The sequence below is a fragment of the Chiloscyllium plagiosum genome, unplaced genomic scaffold (genome assembly GCF_037043375.1).
Source record: "Chiloscyllium plagiosum isolate Xiang-an unplaced genomic scaffold, Cpla_swu_hap1 HiC_scaffold_5, whole genome shotgun sequence".
Classification (NCBI taxonomy): domain Eukaryota; kingdom Metazoa; phylum Chordata; class Chondrichthyes; order Orectolobiformes; family Hemiscylliidae; genus Chiloscyllium; species Chiloscyllium plagiosum.
Genome location: NW_028270143.1, coordinates 82,142,929 through 82,162,729, shown reverse-complemented (window position 1 = coordinate 82,162,729; position 19,801 = coordinate 82,142,929). Strand labels below are relative to the sequence as shown.

General features: G+C 43.6%; 1 protein-coding gene and 1 long non-coding RNA gene across 8 annotated transcripts in view; one reads left to right on the top strand and one right to left on the bottom strand.

The window, feature by feature from the left end:
* LOC122550015 (voltage-dependent L-type calcium channel subunit beta-2-like) overlaps positions 1-19,801 on the bottom strand; it is a 330,466-nt gene that overhangs the window by 101,855 nt on the left and 208,810 nt on the right. Inside the window, exon 1 of one of the 7 annotated variants that reach the window (XM_087987369.1) lies at positions 4,853-5,012. The exons of the other annotated variants lie outside the window; for them this stretch is intronic. Within the exon in view, the coding sequence (XP_087843495.1) occupies positions 4,853-4,885 (33 nt within the window). The 5' untranslated portion in view covers positions 4,886-5,012. Of the gene's footprint in view, positions 1-4,852; positions 5,013-19,801 lie in introns of those variants that run through there. 7 annotated transcript variants of the gene reach the window in all.
* Positions 5,394-18,481, top strand: LOC122550017 (uncharacterized). The gene is made up of 3 exons (XR_006311726.2): positions 5,394-5,515; positions 6,444-6,544; positions 18,236-18,481. It is a non-coding gene; the product is annotated as an uncharacterized LOC122550017 (long non-coding RNA).

Below are 19,801 nucleotides of genomic sequence, written 5' to 3'. Positions count from 1 at the left end.
TTACCCAACCTTCCTACAGTGCAGCTTTGATTACCGTCTAGCAAGCCACCATCCCTGATCCTATCCACTCTTATCCCCATGTGCCGATTCTGTCTCTACCTTTTATTTCCCCCAAGAATTCCTACATGGTGGAATCAGACCATTTGGCCCAACACGTCCACACCAACGCTCTAAAGAGCATCCCATCCAGATTCACCCCTGTACCCTATCCCTGTAACCCTGCATTTCCTATGGCTAATCCACATAATTTACACATCCCTGGACACTATGGACAATTAACCAGGCCAATTCACCTAAACTGCACATCATTTGGACTGTGGAAAGAAATCGGAACACCTGGAGGAAACCCATGCAGACAGGGGAGAAGGTGCAAACTCCCCACAGACAGTCACCTGAGGCTGGAATTGAGTCACTGGAGTTGTGAGGCAGCACTGCTAACCACTGAGCCACCGTGCTGCTTCAGAGTATGCAAACTGTCAATGTCTGACCTAGTGTCTAGAAGTGTGAGGGCTATGTCAGTATGTTCAGGCTTTTCTATCACTGCCTAGTCAGGGCGCACTTTGTGGCTATCTGAAAGGAGAACAGCACAAGAGTGGAGTTAGGTTGGGTAATTGGATGGAAAGCAAGAAATGCATGCCAAAATCATCAGAGGTTTGTAAATCAAAAAAGATTTGCAAGATTTGGTAGCCTATCGAAATACAGTCTATGTACCAAATTAGATTGAACGATCATCAATTTTGCAGACAGTTTTGCATTTTTGAGGAAAAGTGGAGTCTTTGTCGTACAGATCTCAAAAAGGTGGAAGAATTCACTTCTGTTTGGAATCATTCATTCTTTAGAATTGAAGACAAGAGTCATCACAGGATGAAAGAGAGTGGTGCCTCACTTAACAGTAGAAGGCCAGAAGAAACATGGCTACCCTACTGATTTTTCACGACAGCTTATGGACCAGAGTAGCTCATTTGTACAACAACAATATAAAGAACAAAAGTATTTGTTCATGAAATTAACTATTTAGAGCAGTTAATTTTGTAAAGGAATCTTAAGTATGCATCAGCCTTACACCAATCTGGGCATTCACCTCCTCCATCGCCAGACCATGGCAACGCGACGCCTGGAGGAAGAGCGCCTCATCTTCTGCCTAGGAATCCTCCAAACACAAGGGATGAATGCAGATTGCTCCAGCTTTCTCATTCCCCCCCCCCTCCCCCCCCCCCACCACCCTTATCTCAGTCCCAACCCTCGGACAGCACCGCCTTCTTGACTTGCAATCTTCTTCCCGACCTCTCCGCCCCCACCCCCTCTCCAGCCTATCACCCTCACCTTAACTTCCTTCCACCTATCGCATTCCCAACGCCCCTCCCCCAAGTCCCTCTTCCCTACCTTTTATCTTAGCCTGCTTGGCACACCCTCCTCATTCCTAAAGAAGGGCTTATGCCCGAAACGTCGATTCTCCTACTCCTTGGATGCTGCCTGACCTGCTGCGCTTTTCCAGCAACACATTTTCCAGCTCATTCTTGAAATTTATGTTACGATTTTGTTAAAAACAGCACTTTTACTAAGTTGGGCATGAGACAAGTTCCCTAGTTCAGGGTACAATGCTACGCAAATTCTCTGTGGTGGTCGACTATTAGCACTTTTTTAAAACAAGAACATTTACAACTCACACAGTTTCAACTGTAAGCAGTTTCAGAATTCCTTCTAACTGGAGGTCAGAATGTTGAACACAGCTTCCTCCGGTCATTTTCAAATAAAAATCTCCAAGAGTTACACGGACTATTACACCTCAATAAAACATTGTTAGTCCCCTGTCATTTACCCATAAATGTCTTCCATTTTATTGCAATGTCATAAAACTTCATCCAATGCTCCATAATGCCGTGTTATAAAGTAAATTAAAAAGCACTACAAATTCAAGTTATATTTGAGTTACGATATTTTTAAGCAGGTTCAGGAAAAAAAACCTGCAGAATAGAAGCTCAGACTTCAAATGATAGAGAGTTACACCACTCCTATATAATTACTGTAACCATTCTCTTCCTGTCAGATTTCATTAATAACTGCATTCTACTTCATTACAATAAGATTCATAAACCAACATAAGTTGGAGTGTTGCAGGGGTTAATTGGGCATGGAAAAGGGATGGATCTCTGTGCCAAACGCACTAATTTATTTTTAAATGGATTATTGAATAAAAGTGATTTGCCATCTCAAAAGCAGATCTCTGAAAAAAAAACTGTTCTCATCTTTTTAGCAGCAATACATTTCAAAAACAAAAACAGAAATTGTTGGAAAAATTCAGCAGAACATTCTGAAGAAGGGTCACTGTCAGCGAGTTTTGAGAAGATTTGTAGCTCGGGTTGAGGTTCTGGAAGTAGGTTTGCTCACTGAGCTGGAAGGTTCGTTTTCAGACGTTTCATCACCATACTAGGTAACATCATCAGTGAGCTTCCAGAACCTTCCAGCTCAGCGAACAAAGCCAAATCCAGAAAGGTCACTGCATCCGAAATATTAACTCTACTTTCTCTCCACAGATATTGCCAGATCTACTAAGTTTTTCTGTTTTTATGATTTCCAGCATCCACACTTTATTTGTTTAATATTTCTTTGCTGTTTTATTGTCTCTCCTTTCCCTGCATAACAAAAACCCTCACAAGTTTAATATTCTCCAGTTAAAATATAATTATTTTTTCATGTAGATGGAGAACTTTAGTGACTTTGGCAAATCCTACTTTCACAACCCAGGTTACGTGAACAAAGACAGAATGCATACAGTTGATAATGTAGCAATTATATTGGCTAAAGTTCTCAGATTCTTGCACCAACTTGTGATTGTGAATAGGATAGGAATTTTTTTTGTGATTGAGAAGCAATACCATTTATTCAAAGAGAAAAAAAAGGCTCAAAAAGGCTTGGAATGTCACTCCCACTCAAACAAGTTGGCTAATATACTTGGATTTCACAAACTTAGAAGGTTGCCAGTTCAATGCCTGGCCTATGCCAAAGTAACCAATTTTAACTGTCAGGCTACAATTGTCTTTGGTGCCCTAAGCTAGCAATGAGTAGCTAAGTTATTCACTATGTTACACACTACTGACTGCACCCTAAATGATTTCCTCCTGCAAAATATCTCTGCTTAGACACTGGAATGTGGACCTAATCAAGCCTATCCGCCATGGTTCCCATGAGAATGCTTCATCCACTTGTAGTCTGGGTTCGTGTGAAAGATGGACATCAAGTTAATTATCAAGTGCAATCAGATCTCTGTACTATGTAAGAAGTCTAACACAGAAAGCAAATTGAAAAAAAATTAATACTCCTCATTATCATAATTAATTAAAATTAATGTTGTATGAACAATTGAAATTAGACTTCATTCGAAGTTCATGATTGTTACTGTAGTGTGGAACAATGAATTTGTCTACAGTTTTTTCAAGTCTAGAAACTGGGAGCATCATTTTGGAAATCCACTGAGGCAGGCAAAATGGTGCATGGTTCCAGCTTTGGGCGAGAATGCCGATTTGCTGGCATTTGGTTGTATTTAAGCCGGCGAAATCAGGTCGTGAATGGAGACAATAGGCCCCTCTCTTGCACTGATTGGAATTTTCATGTCAGTGTGCAGGCCTCTCTGTGTTGGCCAAGACCTGACCTGGGAAAGGGAGCTCACTCATTCACAAACAACATCCCAATCCCCCAAACTCACTTACCTTTGTGGGGCTCCCCCTTCACAAAAGGTGATCTGGCAGGTGCAGCCATTTGTATTCTGAAATATTTTGCAAGTGCAAAGGAGGTACCTTCATTTTGAGACACCCTACTTCTTCCTCTGCCTGTATTAGTAACAGCTGCTTTCTTATTGCTTGAACCAGTGAGGGATCCAACATTGGGAATCCACATACTGTTGTTAATTGGACAGTAAATGCTCATAACTGGCCAATCCAATAAAAATCACATTGGATATGTATCTGCTCTGCAAGGTTAGGTCCCAGAAGTGATCCCAAACTAAAATAAGAATACTGCCCTGGGTTTGAATCCAGCCCAAACCGATGGGGTTTCTGCAAAGGTACAAATGTTCACTCATGAAACATGTTGGAAAATGTTTCAATTTCCTCGTTTCAAATTTGCCAGCTTAATTCTCAGATGCAACAGAGGTTGGAAAACAACTGCATTTAACATTGGTGCAGCTGTGGTCTGACACTGTGGCATATACATGTTTGTGACTGCTTCAGAAACCATTCGGCAGCCAAAGGCAGGCAGATGATTATTGTTCCTCCAGTGGGGCTGTGTCTAAACCTTGAGCTCCTTCCTTAATAGCATTGTGGTTGTGCCTACACCAAATGAATTACAGTGGTTCAGGTAGAGAACTCATCACCATCCTTCAAGGGCAGTAAATGCTGGTGTTGCTAATAAACAACAAAGATATTAATTCCAGCTGAAATAATAAGGAGCACATTCCATTTAACGTCATGGATCCCTCATCTTACTGTGTGCACACAAATATGAAAAAAAAGCTGAACTTCTATTTCCGATACCTGGTCGTCCTGAACAGAAATCCAAATGTCATAACTGCATCCAAAACTGCTGCCAAATCCATCTTTGATTACTAGCTGTGCACCCAGGATTATTTATACCAAGTCTGAATGCTTGAAACAACAAACATTGTGAATGTAAAAATTGCGTGTTCATTAAAACAATACACTGGCAGACTGCCTGAGTAAAACTGCGAGGGTATGCAACAAGGCAATGAATTGCTCCAAATCCAGTCCCGTCTCTCCGTTTGGATAGGATCTTTGTTAGACTGGGGCTTGTGTGTTTGCTTTCTCCTCCCGCGCCTGCCTTCCCGTTCCTCCCTTACCTCCTCAGGTTCCTCCCGGCCGTACAGGTACATGTCGCCGCTCCAGGGGATGCTCTGCTAACTGCCTGCGACTCTCATAGAACCGCGGAGTCAGTCAATTGCACAACAAACACTCCCTCCCCTTCCCACTCCTACTTCGCTCAACTTCCTCGAACTTCTTTTTCAGACTGGTAACGGAAAGGCGGTCCCCATCTTCCCACAGCCTTTCTCCTCCTCCTCCTCCTGTGAAGTCAGCGGCTGTGAATTCAAGGCAGAAAATGCGGGAGTGCCAAGCAGGAGAATGGGCCAACAAGACCAGCTCCGTGTGGTGGCAGAGACAGACAGGAGGAACGAGGAAACGGAAGCAGCACCTTGTTCATGCGAGTCTCACTAATAGCCCGCTCATTCATCCTCCTCCTGTCTGTGTCTGAGCACCGTTCACAGTCTGACTGGCCAGTCAGAGCCTAGAAATAACAAAATAAAACAACACACAAAATTCGCTCTACAGTCTTTTTTTGTGTTGCCGCCAAGCGGCTGGAATTCCCTTCCTTTCTGCAACAACGTGCTGGAATTAACTTGGAAGCAGCTTCTCCCAGCCCGCTACCCTCCGTATCGCTGTCACTCCCAGGCCCAGTCATTGGTTCATAGCCGGCGGCTGAGGATCACTGCCACATGGAGTAGTTGGTTGGAGCAATTGTTTGTGCAATTGTTGTACGTCTGAAGATCATGTTGTGTTTCTCTGACTGCAAAACAACAGGAATGTTGATGACAATGTCGGACTCATCCTTTAGTCATCGTTGACAGTGCCTAATTATATTTTTTAGTTCATGAACATAATTATCCTGAACTAAACATAGTTTTGTTTAAAACACTACTATAGCCTAAGCTCTAGAATCAGTCAAGCCATAATCGTCACAAAACGATTTGCATCTACTGAAACAAGCCCGCAGACCTCGAAAATAAATACCAAATATAGCATCATAATTTTTGCACTTTGTAATCTGGATAACTGCGTGACAATCAATATCACCACCCACTTATCATTTTACACCAACATATTTGTTTGTTCCCTTTAAATGTCAACTTCTTTAGGCCTTGGTGCCTCACCTGATGTGGTCATTTGCACAGGTGGGAACTGGACAAGTCAATGGTACCACAATCTGACCATGTAAACAGCCCAGCTAGATCCTGCTCTTCACTTTGCAGCAAGTATCACTAGATGGGTGAGGGAACCAAGCTGACTGTCTATCCCCATATCACAACTCCCACCACCCCAGTCTACCCCAGCCCAAAATCCCAACAGTACTGTGTGGCTATTTTCTAGTCTCTTACTCAGAACACATTAGTGAACACAAGATCACTTTGTGAACATTCGTATCAGTATGACTGAACATAACGCTACACAACATTAACTGTGAACAATCCATCGGGTCATTTCACACAACTGCTTGCGAGATTTCAGGAAACAGGTATAACACAAACCAAATGTTTTAAATGAATTTGGCAACTCTTTTTAAAGTTGAGTTTTCTAAGTGACTTGGCCAGGTACATTGTTTCAGTGTTGTGTTAGTCAAAACAAAGTGTTGACTTTTGAATCTTGACTTCCTTCCAGATTACTGCAGATTGGAGGTCAAGGGCGTGACCTTCGACCCTCTCAACAGCTGTCTGTATCTCACAGATGAAGTTTTGCATACCTACAATGATGGCCTAATGGTATTATTACTAGATTATTAGTCCAGAGACCAGATAATGCTCTTGGAAACTCAGTTCAAATCCTCCCACAGCAAATAGTAGAATTTGAATTAAATTTTAAAAGGGGTGGCTCACTGGTTCGCACTGCTACCTCACAGCGCCAGGGACCTGGGTTCGATTTTAGCCTCGGGTGACTATCTGCGTGGAGTGTGCACATTCTCCCTGTGCCTGCATGGGTTTTCTCTGCGTGCTCCGGTTTACTCCCACAATCCAAAGATGTGCAGGTTGGGTGAATTGGCCATGCTAAATTGCCCATAGTATTCAGGGATGTGTAAGTTGGGTGCATCAGTCAGGGTAATCATAGAGAAATGGGGAATGGGTTTGGGTGGGATACTCTTCAGAGGATTGGTGTGGACTTGTTGGGCCAAAGTGCCTGTTTCCACTCTGTAGGGGTTCGAGGACAAATACTGTTCCCAAACATCACAGCTCCCCAAACCTTTTATTTGAAATTCAAAGCCCTTAACTATATTTCAAATCCCTCCATAATTTTTCCCCATGTAACGTATCCCAAGATGTTTTTTAAATTTATTCATTTATTGCCCTTAAGAAGTTGGTGGTGAGCCACCTTCTTGAACAATCACAGTGGATGTGTTTTAGATAGATGATCAGTAGTGTTAGGGAGAAGTTCCAGGATTTGAACCCAGCAAATATAAAGACAGATTTGATGCCATCCCCAAAGGTAACATCATAGCCTGAGCCTGTCTCCAAATGGACGGAGTGCCTCACAACCACTTTGTACCCTTTAGCCACAAAGCATCCCATCTTAGAACACCAGGTAGAGGCCAACAGCTCTATGTTATGTACTGGAAATGCCATCAGGAACAGTGGCAACCACAGACCCTCCACAACGCCTTCAGAAAAGATGGGCGCTGGTGGTAAATCTGGGGTCGGAATGGTGCCAGGATGACAGACCCTAGTGTGGGTAGGCTGGAGCAGAGAAAATAGGCAGTAGGTTGGACAGGTAGTGAAAGAGTTTTATAGATTAGGTTTGATTCTCTACAGGGTGGAAACAGGTCCTTCGGCCCAATAAGTCCACGCTGACCCTCCGAAGAGTAACCCACCCAAACCCATTTCCCTCTGACTAATGCACCTAACACTATGGGCAATTTAACATGGCCAATTCATCTGACCTGCACATCTTTGGATTGTGGGAGGAAACCAGAGCTCCCAGAGGAAACCCATGCAGACAACGTGCAAACTCCACACAGACAGTTGCCCAAGGCTAGACTTGAACCTGGGATCCTGGTGCTGTGAGGCAGCAGTGCTAACCACTGAGCCACCATGCCACCCCTGTTGGAGAGAAGGTGTGGCAGTGAGGGGCCTCTGATGGGCTCAGGGTGCCATTAAAGGAGGCAATACCTTTTCCCATCAACAGCACACTCACACATCAAGAACTTTCCAGGTTGGATCTGTTGTGGACATCTTCTGCTGCTGGTTCAGTCCCAGCTGTGGCAGGATGATGATCCAAAAGCCTCCAATTGGCCTACAGATGTGTGGGACTACCAAAGGTTCCATTGTGCATAGTAGGATTTTGGTGAGGTAGATAATGGGAATGACACCCTTGGCATTTTACAGCCTTCCTCACCTGTCAGTCCACTACCTGGATGGCTGTAAATCTCAATTATTGTATCAAGTCAGTGTGGGTGTGATTTGGAGGGAACTTGAAAATGGTGGTGTTCCAATACATTTGCTGTCCCCGGTTTTTTGAAGTGGTTAAACTAATAGGTTTGGAATGTAACATTGAAGCAGGCAAGTTACTGCAGTGCATCCTGTAGATGGCACACACTGCAGGCACAATGCACTCTTGGTAGGGAGGGTGAATATAAGGCTGTGGATGGGACGCTAATCAAACAGGCTGCTTTGTTCCTTCGTTAAGCTTTTCAAGTAATTTTGGAGCCATGCTTAACCAAGCAAAAACACAGTATTCTGTTATACTCCTGACCTGTGTCTTGGAGGTGGTGATCAGTCTTTGGAGAGTCCAAAGATAAATTACTCATCATAAAATTTTCAGTCTCCAACACTGCTCTTTCAACAATAGTATTTATGTGGTTATTCCAGTTCAGCTTCTGGTCAATGACATTGATGAGATTAATTCAGTGATGGCTATGCTGTTGAACATTAAATAGAAATTCTCTTTTGTTGGACACAGTCAATGCCTGGAACTTGTAGGGCACAAACGTTGCTTGCTTTTTATCAGCACAAGTTGCACGTTGTCCATATCTTGCTGTGTTTGGTAACTGGTATTTTATTCTCTCTCTCATCTTTAATTAGTGGTTTCACCATTGTATTGATCCTCAAGTAAAATTCCTTTATCTTCAGCCTGTGTTATCTCTGCCTTCAAAAGCCTCCTAAATCTTTTCTAATTGTGCCTTCAGTCTTGCCTCACTTATTGCTCAGCATTTACTTCTTCCTAGAAAGTGCTCTTAAGTACTGCTATGGTTTCCTTCTTAAAAGAAACAGCTGCTTATTGAGGTGCACTATGGCCCAAATTCAACAGAAGCTCAAATTAACTGAGACAGTAGGTTTACCTCAGAAATGATGGGCTCTTTATGTTATTTAGTGTTAACCAACTACAACTGTCCACAGAATGCTGGCTAGAATAGGATAAGGAAAGGAAAATCAATCAATTGCAAGCATGCATTTCTTTTAATTTGGCTGCAGTGTTTATTTGGGTAAATAATATTTCCATGCTAATTTTGAAGACTTCTAAATTAATAAAGGTCACTTGGGCTTCCAAGACAAAAACCTTCTGGGTCAATGGGAAGAGAAAAAAAATTCAGAAGAAATAAACCATAAATGTAATAGAAAATTAAACTGATTCCAAAAGGATAGATTTACTTTAGACATAAACAAAAACAAACATTGCTGGAAAAACTCAGCAGGTCTGGCAGCATCTGTGAAGAGAAATCAGTTAACGTTTCGCGTCTGGTGAGCCTTCCTCAGAATAGCATCCACAGTCCTTTCAGTTTTTCCTTGAGGCATGTTGGACTCTCAGATTACTTACTATCTACATCATGTGATTTGTTGCACAAACACAATATTATCAATAAAAGACTGACACATCATTGGAATTTATGTCAAACAGAACAAAAACTGGTTTAGCTTTTTTTTGGGATGAAATCAGCTTTTTAAAATATATTTGGCAATTTTGTTCCTCTCAATAAATTGTTTTTTTTATTTCTAAAAATAGCAATATTTTGATCCTACGATCAAATTTCCTGTAGATGGTTGAATGTGTCCAATCTTTTCTTTCCAAAGATGTGAAATTTAGATCTCAGTCATGATACAAATGAAAGAAATGGATTCAATGACAACCCATGTTTACATCAGTCTCACTTCACTTTAATATTACAGGTCATTACAAGTATAATTCAGAGAAGTTATTTGTCCAGTTGTCCTCGCAGTTAAAGATTAAGATTCAAAACCCCTTTCCCCTGCCTCTTCGATCATTCATCAGTGGTTAACCATCAAATTATGATAACACAAATAAATATCAATGATGTTATTGTCTCTTTTAGCCCCTAACTTAAAATGTTGACTACATTTATGGCCAAAACCAGTCAAAATGTCAAATGCTGAAAGCCAAAGGTTGAACTATATAACCATTCAAATTTATACAATTAAAGAGACACTTATTACCCAAAACTGAATTATTATTTCTTTTTATAAGCTTACATTATTCTGTTAATAAAACAACAGAAATTCCTGATGAAGGGCTTTTGCCGATGCGTTGATTTTCCTGCTCCTCGGATGCTGCCTGACCTGCTGCGCTTTTCCAGCACCATATTCTCAACTTTAACAACAGAAAAGCTTCCCAGCAGATTTTCTACACACAACAGAGGATATCAAAGATATACTGATCACTGATGTTGCCCATCCATTACTCAGTAGACGGCAATAATATAAACTTCCCCTCGATCCACATCTGGGCTTATAGTCACAGCATCATCAATGGGGTTTATGCCATCAGCATAGTCCCAAAGAAATGGAGATTACAGCTTTGATGAATTTAGTGTACCCAAGAATTTGTAGCCACTCATGTTAAGGAATCAACATAATAGAAAGCAATGTTAAATTTCAAATTCTAGATTTTATTTTCAGTATTTCAGACTACCTCATACTGAAGACCTTTGTTCTTGTGACTCAGGATAACATATTAACATGGATTGAGGATTGGTTAATGAACAGGAAATAAAGTAGGATTGAAGAGGATTTTCTTGGGTAAGGCAGGTTGTAATAGTGGCATAATACAAGGAACAATAGTTTCAGCTTTCATGTAATGACTTAAATGCAGGGAAGAGTGTAATTACCAAGTTTCCTGATGAGACAAAATGTGATATGAAAGGGGTAGGTAAATGAAGGGGTTATGGATGGCAGGCCAGGACAGACGAGAAGCTGAATATGTTACAATGAGGGCTGAGGGTAGTAGAGAATGGGTAGCTTATGCTGTAAGCAAGTCATGTGATGTGATAGTAGGCGTAAAAATGGAAAAGCTGTGCCAAAATCAACCCAAGTCACAACAGGACCAGGTGTGGGCAGGGTAAAACATGGAAGGATGGAATCGGGCTCTAAGGTTATTGAACTTGACATGGAGTCCTAAAGGCTTCAGGGTCCCCAAGTGAAAATTGAGGTGATATTCTTTGAGCTTGTGCTGAGGCTACCTGGGATACTGCAGCATGCCTGCGACAGAAATGTTGGTGTCAGAACAGAATAGTGTGTTGAACTGGCAGGTGATTGGAAGCTCAGAGTCATTTTTATGGACAGAACATTGGTGGAAACCAATACCAGGATTCCCACCCCACTCTTGGGCCCCAATTTTACATTGCAATGGGGAGCCCATACACTCCACTCTTTACCTGACGAGCTCCATTATAGGGCCCTGCAATTTTCATGGAGTCAGGTTAACCTTTTAATTGCCTTCAGTTTCATCCCTTCAGCAGTGTCAGAAACCATAGCAGAGATTCTTAAACGTTTGAAAAAGCAACTTCAAAATCAAGATACGTATGCCAGGATTTAGCCATGCCCGTTCCATGCTCTCGTGCATGCCAATTGTTCTCCATGATGTTATGCTGTACATGCCAACCATCTCCGAACCAGCTTCCTACACTATGCAGGCCAACTCAATGCCCTGTCATGCGCCTCACAAATCCAGTCACCCAATATACAATATATACATTACCAAGAGGTATACCTAGTAAGAGAAAGCAAACACCCATTTATGTTATTTTTGAAAAAGTTGCTGTACCTACAATGTTATAAAGGTGTCACTCAGACATGGGTATATTAAAAGCAAAGGTTCGGAGGGATATGTGCCCAGTGCTGGCAGGTGGGACTAGATTGGGTTGTGATATCTGGTCGGCATGGACGGGTTGGACCGAAGGGTCTGTTTCCGTGTTGTACATCTCCATGACTGTATGACTCTATAAGTATCATCGAGAGGCTTCAAACCTCTTAATCTTGTTGAATTAAACATTAAGATGTTGACAAAGGGATCACAGAAAAAGATCAATTTATTGTAACTGTTCTAATATGTAAATCCAGCAATGTCAACAATTCCAAAAAGAAATAATTCACATCTGTGATCAAAATAACATCCCCTGCTAAGCTAATGCTTTTAATCATCTGGGTTTAAAGCTAATTGTTGCCATTATCTCAATGTTTATTTAGGCGAGAGTAAGAGGTATGAAATGTTTGATATCTCTGTTATTGACACTTTAATTGTCTGATCAATGCTTTTACCTTACGAAAGATGCATGGAAAGAAAATGGTGGAACTATTAAGAAATAAAAATATTCATTCACAAATATTATCAAAACTGCTATTGAGGTAACAATAGTTCAATTTTTATAAGGTTATTTCCATTCACAAATATTATTAAAACTCCATTTTAAGAAACAGTAGTTTTATATAGTGTAAGATGATTTGAGAGAAAATACACATCCATTTACAAATCATTCCTGGAACGTAGTTTTAATATTTATAAATAGTGCTCAGACTGCAAAAACCTATCACAATTGTATTTGAACAGAAGAACTAGGAACAAGAGTAGACAATTCAGCTCCTCAAGTCTGCTCTGCCATTGAATACAATTACATCGCATCTCATCCTGGCTTCAATTCTAGATTCCTACCCTTTCCTTTGTTATTTTATGGCTCACGTTGAAGAAGAATAGGCATGGAAGAGGATCAGTAAATACTGACTTAGTATGGAAAATAAGGGGCGATGGGGAGTAGCAAAGGTCATGAGTTGAAAATGTGTTGCTGGAAAAGCGCAGCAGGTCAGGCAGCATCCAGGGAACAGGAGAATCGACGTTTCGGGCATAAGCCCTTCTTCAGGAATGAGGAAAGTTTGTCCAGCAGGCTAAGATAAAAGGTAGGGAGGAGGGACTTGGGGGAGGGGCGTCGGAAATGTGATAGGTGGAAAGAGGTCAAGGTGAGGGTGATAGGTCAGACTGGGGTGGGGGCGGAGAGGTCAGGAAGAAGATTGCAGGTTAGGATGGCGGTGCTGAATTCGATGGATTTGACTGAGACAAGGTGGGGGGAGGGGAAATGAGGAAACTGGTGAAATCAGAGTTCATCCCTTGTGGTTGGAGGTTTCCTAGGCGGAAGATGAGGCGCTCTTCCTCCAACCGTCGTTTTGTTGTGGTCTGGCGATGGAGGAGTCCAAAGACCTGCATATCCTTGGTGGAGTGGGAGGGGGAGTTGAAGTGTTGAGCGACAGGGTGGTTGGGTTGGTTGGTCCGGGTGTCCCAGAGGTGTTCTCTGAAACGCTCCGCAAGTAGGCGGCCTGTCTCCCCAATATAGAGGAGGCCACATCGGGTGCAGAGGATGCAATAGATGGTGTGTGTGGAGGTGCAGGTGAATCTGTGGCGGATATGGAAGTTTCCTTTGGGGCCTTGGAGGGAGGTGAGGGGGGAGGTGTGGGCGCAAGTCTTGCACCTCCTGCGGTTGCAGGGGAAGGTGCCGGGAGTGGAGGTTGGGTTGGTGGGGGGTGTGGATCTGACGAGGGAGTCACGGAGGGATTGGTCTTTACGGAACGCTGATAGGGGAGGGGAGGGAAATATATCCTTGGTGGTGGGGTCCGTTTGGAGGTGGCGGAAAAGACGGCGGATGATGCGCTGTACATAGAGATTGGTGGGGTGGTAGGTGAGGACCAGTGGGGTTCTGTCCTGGTGGCGGTTGGAGGGGCGGGGCTCAAGGGCGGAGGAGCGGGAAGTGGAAGAGATGCGGTGGAGGGCATTGTCGACCACGTCGGGGGGGAAATTGCGGTCCTTGAAGAAGGAGGCCATCTGGGTTGTACGGTTTTGGAATTGGTCCTCCTGGGAGCAGATGCGGCGGAGTCGAAGGAATTGGGAGAATGGGATGGCGTTTTTACAGGGGGCAGGGTGGGAGGAGGTGTAGTCCAGGTAGCTGTGGGAGTTGGTCGGTTTGTAGTAGATGACCGTGTTGATTCGGTCGCCCGAGATAGAAATAGAAAGGTCGAGGAAGGGGAGGGAGGAATCTGAGACTGTCCAGGTGAATTTGAGGTCGGGATGGAAGGTGTTGGTGAAGTGGATGAACTGTTCAACCTCCTCGTGGGAGCACGAGGCGGCGCCGATACAGTTATCGATGTAGCGGAGGAAAAGGTGGGGTGTGGGGCCAGTGTAGTTGCGGAAGATGGACTGTTCCACATATCCTACGAAGAGGCAGGCATAGCTGGGGCCCATGCGGGTGCCCATGGCTACTCCTTTCATTTGGATGAAGTGGGAGGATTGGAAAGAGAAGTTGTTCAGGGTGAGGATCAGTTCAGTCAGTCGAAGGAGGGTGTCAGTAGAAGGGTGCTGGTTGGTACGGCGGGAAAGGAAGAAGCGGAGGGCTTTGAGTCCTTCGTGATGGGGGATGGAGGTGTACAGGGACTGGATGTCCATGCAACACATTTTCAGCTCTGATCTCCAGCATCTGCAGACCTCACTTTCTCCTCAAAGGTCATGAGTTGGCATAGACAGAAGGTTCAGGAGCGAGTGTGGCAGAGGTAAGGTGAAGGGCAGAAAGCCTGATCTCATTCAAATAGACAAAGTCTCAGAGAACTTCAATGGACTTTTTAACTAACCCAATATATACTGTATACCAGGATACTTTTTAACAAGGAGGGTTCAGCAGAAGTATCCTGACTGAAACTACCCACTTCAGCAGTCAAAGTCCCTTCGTCTACTGTTAGTCACAGAACTACATAGGACATATGATACAGAAATAGACCATTCAGCCCACCTAGGCCACACTAGTGTTTAGGCTGCACTCTGGCTTCCTTCTGTCTTTTTGCACCTAAATATACCATAGCAATTCTCTCTTTCCTTCTTCCTCACATGCAAGTCTAGCTTCCTCTCACACCATCTATATTATTAACTCAACCATTCTTGGTGATTGAAAGTTCCACATTCTCAGAATTATTTGGATAAATAAGTTTCTTCTGAATTCTCTACTGGATTTTTGGGCAATTGTTATATTGGCAATCTCTAGTTGCGCTCTTCCCCACAAGAAGAAATGTTCTTCCAAGCCTTTCATAATTTCAATGACCTCACTTAGATTGCTCCTTTTTCCATCCAAGAGAAAAGAAATCCAGACAGTCAATCCTTTCCTGATATGTAATCTCATGCATTCCTGGTATCATACTTGGGATTTTTCTCTGTACCCATTTCAGTGCCTCAAAATCCTTTTTACAAAATAGAACCAGACCTGCACACAATACTAGAAGTGTGTGCTAAGCAAGGTTTGGTACAAATTTAACATAATTTCCAAATCTTAAAAAAATCTATCCCTCTAGATATAAAAGCTAATCCTCGGTTTGCTTTATCTATGGTCTTATGCCTTAACATTTAGTGATTGGCAATCCATTTGTTCTAACCCCACCCAGATTTGCACTTTCTAGTAATGAATGACGTTCCTACCCTTCCTGCCAAATTGTGCCACCTTGCATTTATTGGTCTTAAACTTAATTTACCAATTTCTTACCCATTTTTCAAATTGATTATTGTAATTTATTGCAGTTCTTCTCAGTATGAACAATCTCATATTCACAACTTTAGTAACTGTTGACTCCAAAGTCAAAATGAATCTGACTAGCAATCCATTCTGCCACTTGGCCCCAGAAACCTCATGCTCTGATTTTATTCATTAAAGATTTCATTCTTTATAGGGAGCCTTATAAAAGGCCTTTTGTAAATCCACATGAAGTACATTTGCTACATGACTCTTTTTCTGGATTAGTGGTGCTGGAAGAGCACAGCAGTTCAGGCAGCATCCAAGGAGCAGCGAAATCGACGTTTCGGGCAAAAGCCCTTCATCAGGAATAAAAGCAGAGAGCCTTAAGTGTGGAGAGATAAGCCAGAGGAGGGTGAGGGTGGGGAGAAAGTAGCATAGAGTACAATAGGTGAGTGGGGGAGGGGATGAAGGTGATAGGTCAGGGAGGAGAGGGTGGAGTGGATAGGTGGAAAAGGAGATAGGCAGGTAGGACAAGTCTGGACAAGTCATGGGGACAGTGCCTGAGCTGGAAGTTTGGAACTAGGATGAGGTGGGGGAAGGGGAAACGCGGAAACTGTTGAAGTTACTAAATTGATGCCCTGGGGTTGAAGTGTTCTGAGGCGGAAGATGAGGCGTTCTTCCTCCAGGCGTCTGGTGGTGAGGGAGCGGCGGTGAAGGAGGCCCAGGACCTCCATGTCCTCGGCAGAGTGGGAGGGGGAGTTGAAATGTTGGGCCACGGGGCGGTGTGGAGGATTGGTACAGGTGTCCCAGAGATGTTCCCTAAAGTGCTCTGCTAGGAGGCGCCCAGTCTCCCCAGTGTAGAGGAGACCGCATCGGGAGCAACGGATACAATAAATGATATTAGTGGATGTACAGGTAAAACTTTGATGGATGTGGAAGGCTCCTTTAGGGCCTTGGATGGAGGTGAGGGAGGAGATGTGGGTGCAGGTTTTACAGTTCCTGCGGTGGCAGGGGAAGGTGCCAGGATGGGAGGGTGGGTTGTAGGGGGGAGTGGACCTGAGCAGGTGGTCACGGAGGGAACGGTCTTTGCGGAAGGCGGAAAGGGGTGGGGAGGGAAATATATCCCTGGTGGGGGGGTCTTTTTGGAGGTGGCGGAAATATCAGCGGATGATTTGGTTTATGCGAAGGTTGGTAGGGTGGAAGGTGAGCACCAGGGGCATTCTGTCCTTGTTACGGTTGGAGGGGTGGGGTCTGAGGGCGGGATGTGGACCAGATGCGTTGGGAGGGCATCTTTAACCAAGTGGGAAGGGAAATTGCAGTCTCTAAAGAAGGAGGCCATCTGGTGTGTTCTGTGGTGGAGTAGGTATACCTACCCCTGTGGGGGGTAGGTGTAGGACAGATGTTAGGGGTAGGTTCTTTACTCAGCGAGTCGTGAGTTCATGGAATGCCCTGCCAGTAGCAGTGGTGGACTCTCCCTCATTATGGGCATTTAAGCAGGCATTGGATAGGCATATGGAGGATAGTGGGCTCGTGTAGGTTAGGTGGGCTTGGATCGGCGCAACATCGAGGGCCGAAGGGCCTGTACTGCGCTGTATTCTTCTATGTTCTATGTTCTATGGTCCCCCTGGGAGCAGATATGGCAGAGGCGGAGGAATTGGGAATACGGGATGGCATTTTTGCAAGAGGTAGGGTGGGAAGAGGTGTAATCCAGGTAGCTGTGGGTTTGTAAAAAATGTCAGTGTCAAGTCCGTCGACATTAATGGAGATGGAGAGGTCCAGGAAGGGGAGGGAGGTGTCAGAGATGGTCCAGGTCAGGGTGGAATGTGTTGGTGAAGTTGATGAACTGCTCAACCTCCTCGCGGGAGCACGAGGTGGTGCCAATGCAGTCATCAATGTAGCGGAGGAAGAAGTAGGGAGTGGTGTCGGTGTAATTACGGAAGATCAACTGTTCTACGTAGCCAACAAAGAGACAGGCATAGCTGGGGCCCATACGTGTGCCCATGGCTACCCCTTTGGTCTGGAGGAAGTGGGAGATTTCGAAGGAGAAATTGTTAAGGGTGAGGACCAGTTTGGCCAAACGAATGAGAGTGTCGGTGGAAGGGTACTGTTGGGGATGTCTGGAGAGGAAAAAACGGAGGGCTTGGAGGCCCTGGTCATGGCGGATGGAGGTGTAGAGGGATTGGATATCCATGGTGAAGATGAGGCGTTGGGGGCCGGGGAAACGGAAGTCTTGGAGGAGATGGAGGGCGTGGGTGGTGTCTCGAACGTATGTGGGGAGTTCCTGGACTAGGGGGGATAGGGCAGTGTCAAGGTAGGTAGAGATGAGTTCAGTGGGGCAGGAGCATGCTGAGACAATGGGTCGGCCAGGGTGGTCAGGCTTGTGGATCTTGGGAAGGAGGTAGAACCGGGCAGTGCGGGGTTCCCGGACTATGAGGTTGGAAGCTGTGGGTGGGAGATCTCTTGAGGTGATGAGTTTCTGTATGGTCTGGGAGATGATGGTTTGGTGATGTGGGGGTGGGGTCATGGTCAAGGTGGCAGTAGGAAGGGGTGTCCTCGAGTTGGCATTTGGCTTCAGCGGTGTAGAAGTCATCTGCTCAGTAAGTGTGGTAAAACAAGATTTGCCCTTTTGAAATCCATGATGTCTTTTCATTGTTATGTTTCTAATTTTTGGATTTTCTTCTATATTCTCCTTTAGTATTTTACCAACGACAAGCCCACATGCAAAAAGGATATTGTGTGCACATATTGAACATGAGAATGAATATAGAGATCACAGAAAGTGGTGCCCAAAAACAAAATGCAATTAGCCATATCTGGAATTCGTATTAGCTACAGAAGTTATTGCATACTGGCAAATATTTGATCAATATTGCAAATATGAATAATATTTTCATTATGGTGGACAAAACGTTTGTGAATAAAGTGAAAATAAAATTTACATAAATACATTAGAGACTTTAAAGATATTGAATTACTTAATAATATTTTTTAGAACATACCAGTTTATATTTGATAGTGGAGAGATGTAGCACTGAACCAGCAGACAAGCCGCTTTTTTTTTATTACTCTGGGAATATCAATTCAAATCCCAAAATCTGGTGAATTTGAATTCGATTAATTAAAAATGTGTGGAATTGAAAGCTCATCTCAATAATATTTTCACAGTCAATCTCATTGTCTGTTGTCAAAAATTCATCTGGTCCACTAATGTGCTTTCGGGAAGAAAATCTGTCATCCTTGCTTGGTCTGGTCTATATGGGACTCCAGACGCAAAGCAATATTGTTGACTCCTAATTGGTCTCAAGGGAAATGAGGCATGGGCAGCAAATACTGGCTTTGTCAGCAATGCCACATTCATGAGTCAATAGCCATATTCCAATCAGTTTAGGAATGAATCAATAATTATCAGATTACAGAAAAACAGCTTTCATCGCCTCAAAAAGAGGAGTATTTTTGTCACAAATATGACGGAAATCAGGACAACAGGAAACCATAATTTCAAAAAAATATCAATTTGACGATGTCAGACTTTTTTCTCCAAAAAAGCAGTCCAAATTACTTACCCAAACTACCCCATAGCTTCAATATTTGAGAGCTAGGATCATTTTCATTGTTCACCTCTTGGACATTAATAACATTTTGGTGGACGCACCTTCAAAAAGCATTCTGTACAGGCTCAGAGCCTTATGTATTGACAATACTTCACATCGTTAATGCTGACAATTCATAGATTAATCATCCTTTGATTTGTTTTCTGATCAGCATGCCATGCCATTGTCCTATGTCATTAACAGACCTTAAAAAGAATAGCGATTTCTGAAATAGCACACTTCAAAAAACTTACGGGTGGCACGGTGGCACAGTGGTTAGCACTGCTGCCTCACAGCGCCAGAGACCTGGGTTCAATTCCCACCTTGGGCAACTGTCTGTGTGGAGTTTGCACATTCTCCCCATGTCTGCGTGGGTTTCCTCTGGGTGCTCCAGTTTCCTCCCACAGTACAAAAGGTGTGCAGGTTAGGTGAATTGGCCGTGCTAAATTGCCTGCAGTGTTAGGTGTAGGGGAATGGGTCTGGGTGGGTTGCTCTTCGGAGGGTCAGTGTGGACTTGTTGAGCCAAAGGGCCTGTTTCCACACTGTAAGTAATCTAAAAATCTCATTTAATCTAAAACCTCTTTTCAACATGAGGGTCAGTTTGTTCCATAAACTGGATGGATCAATTGCAATGTAAAGGGAAGCACAAAGCGTGAGTTCAATGCACACAC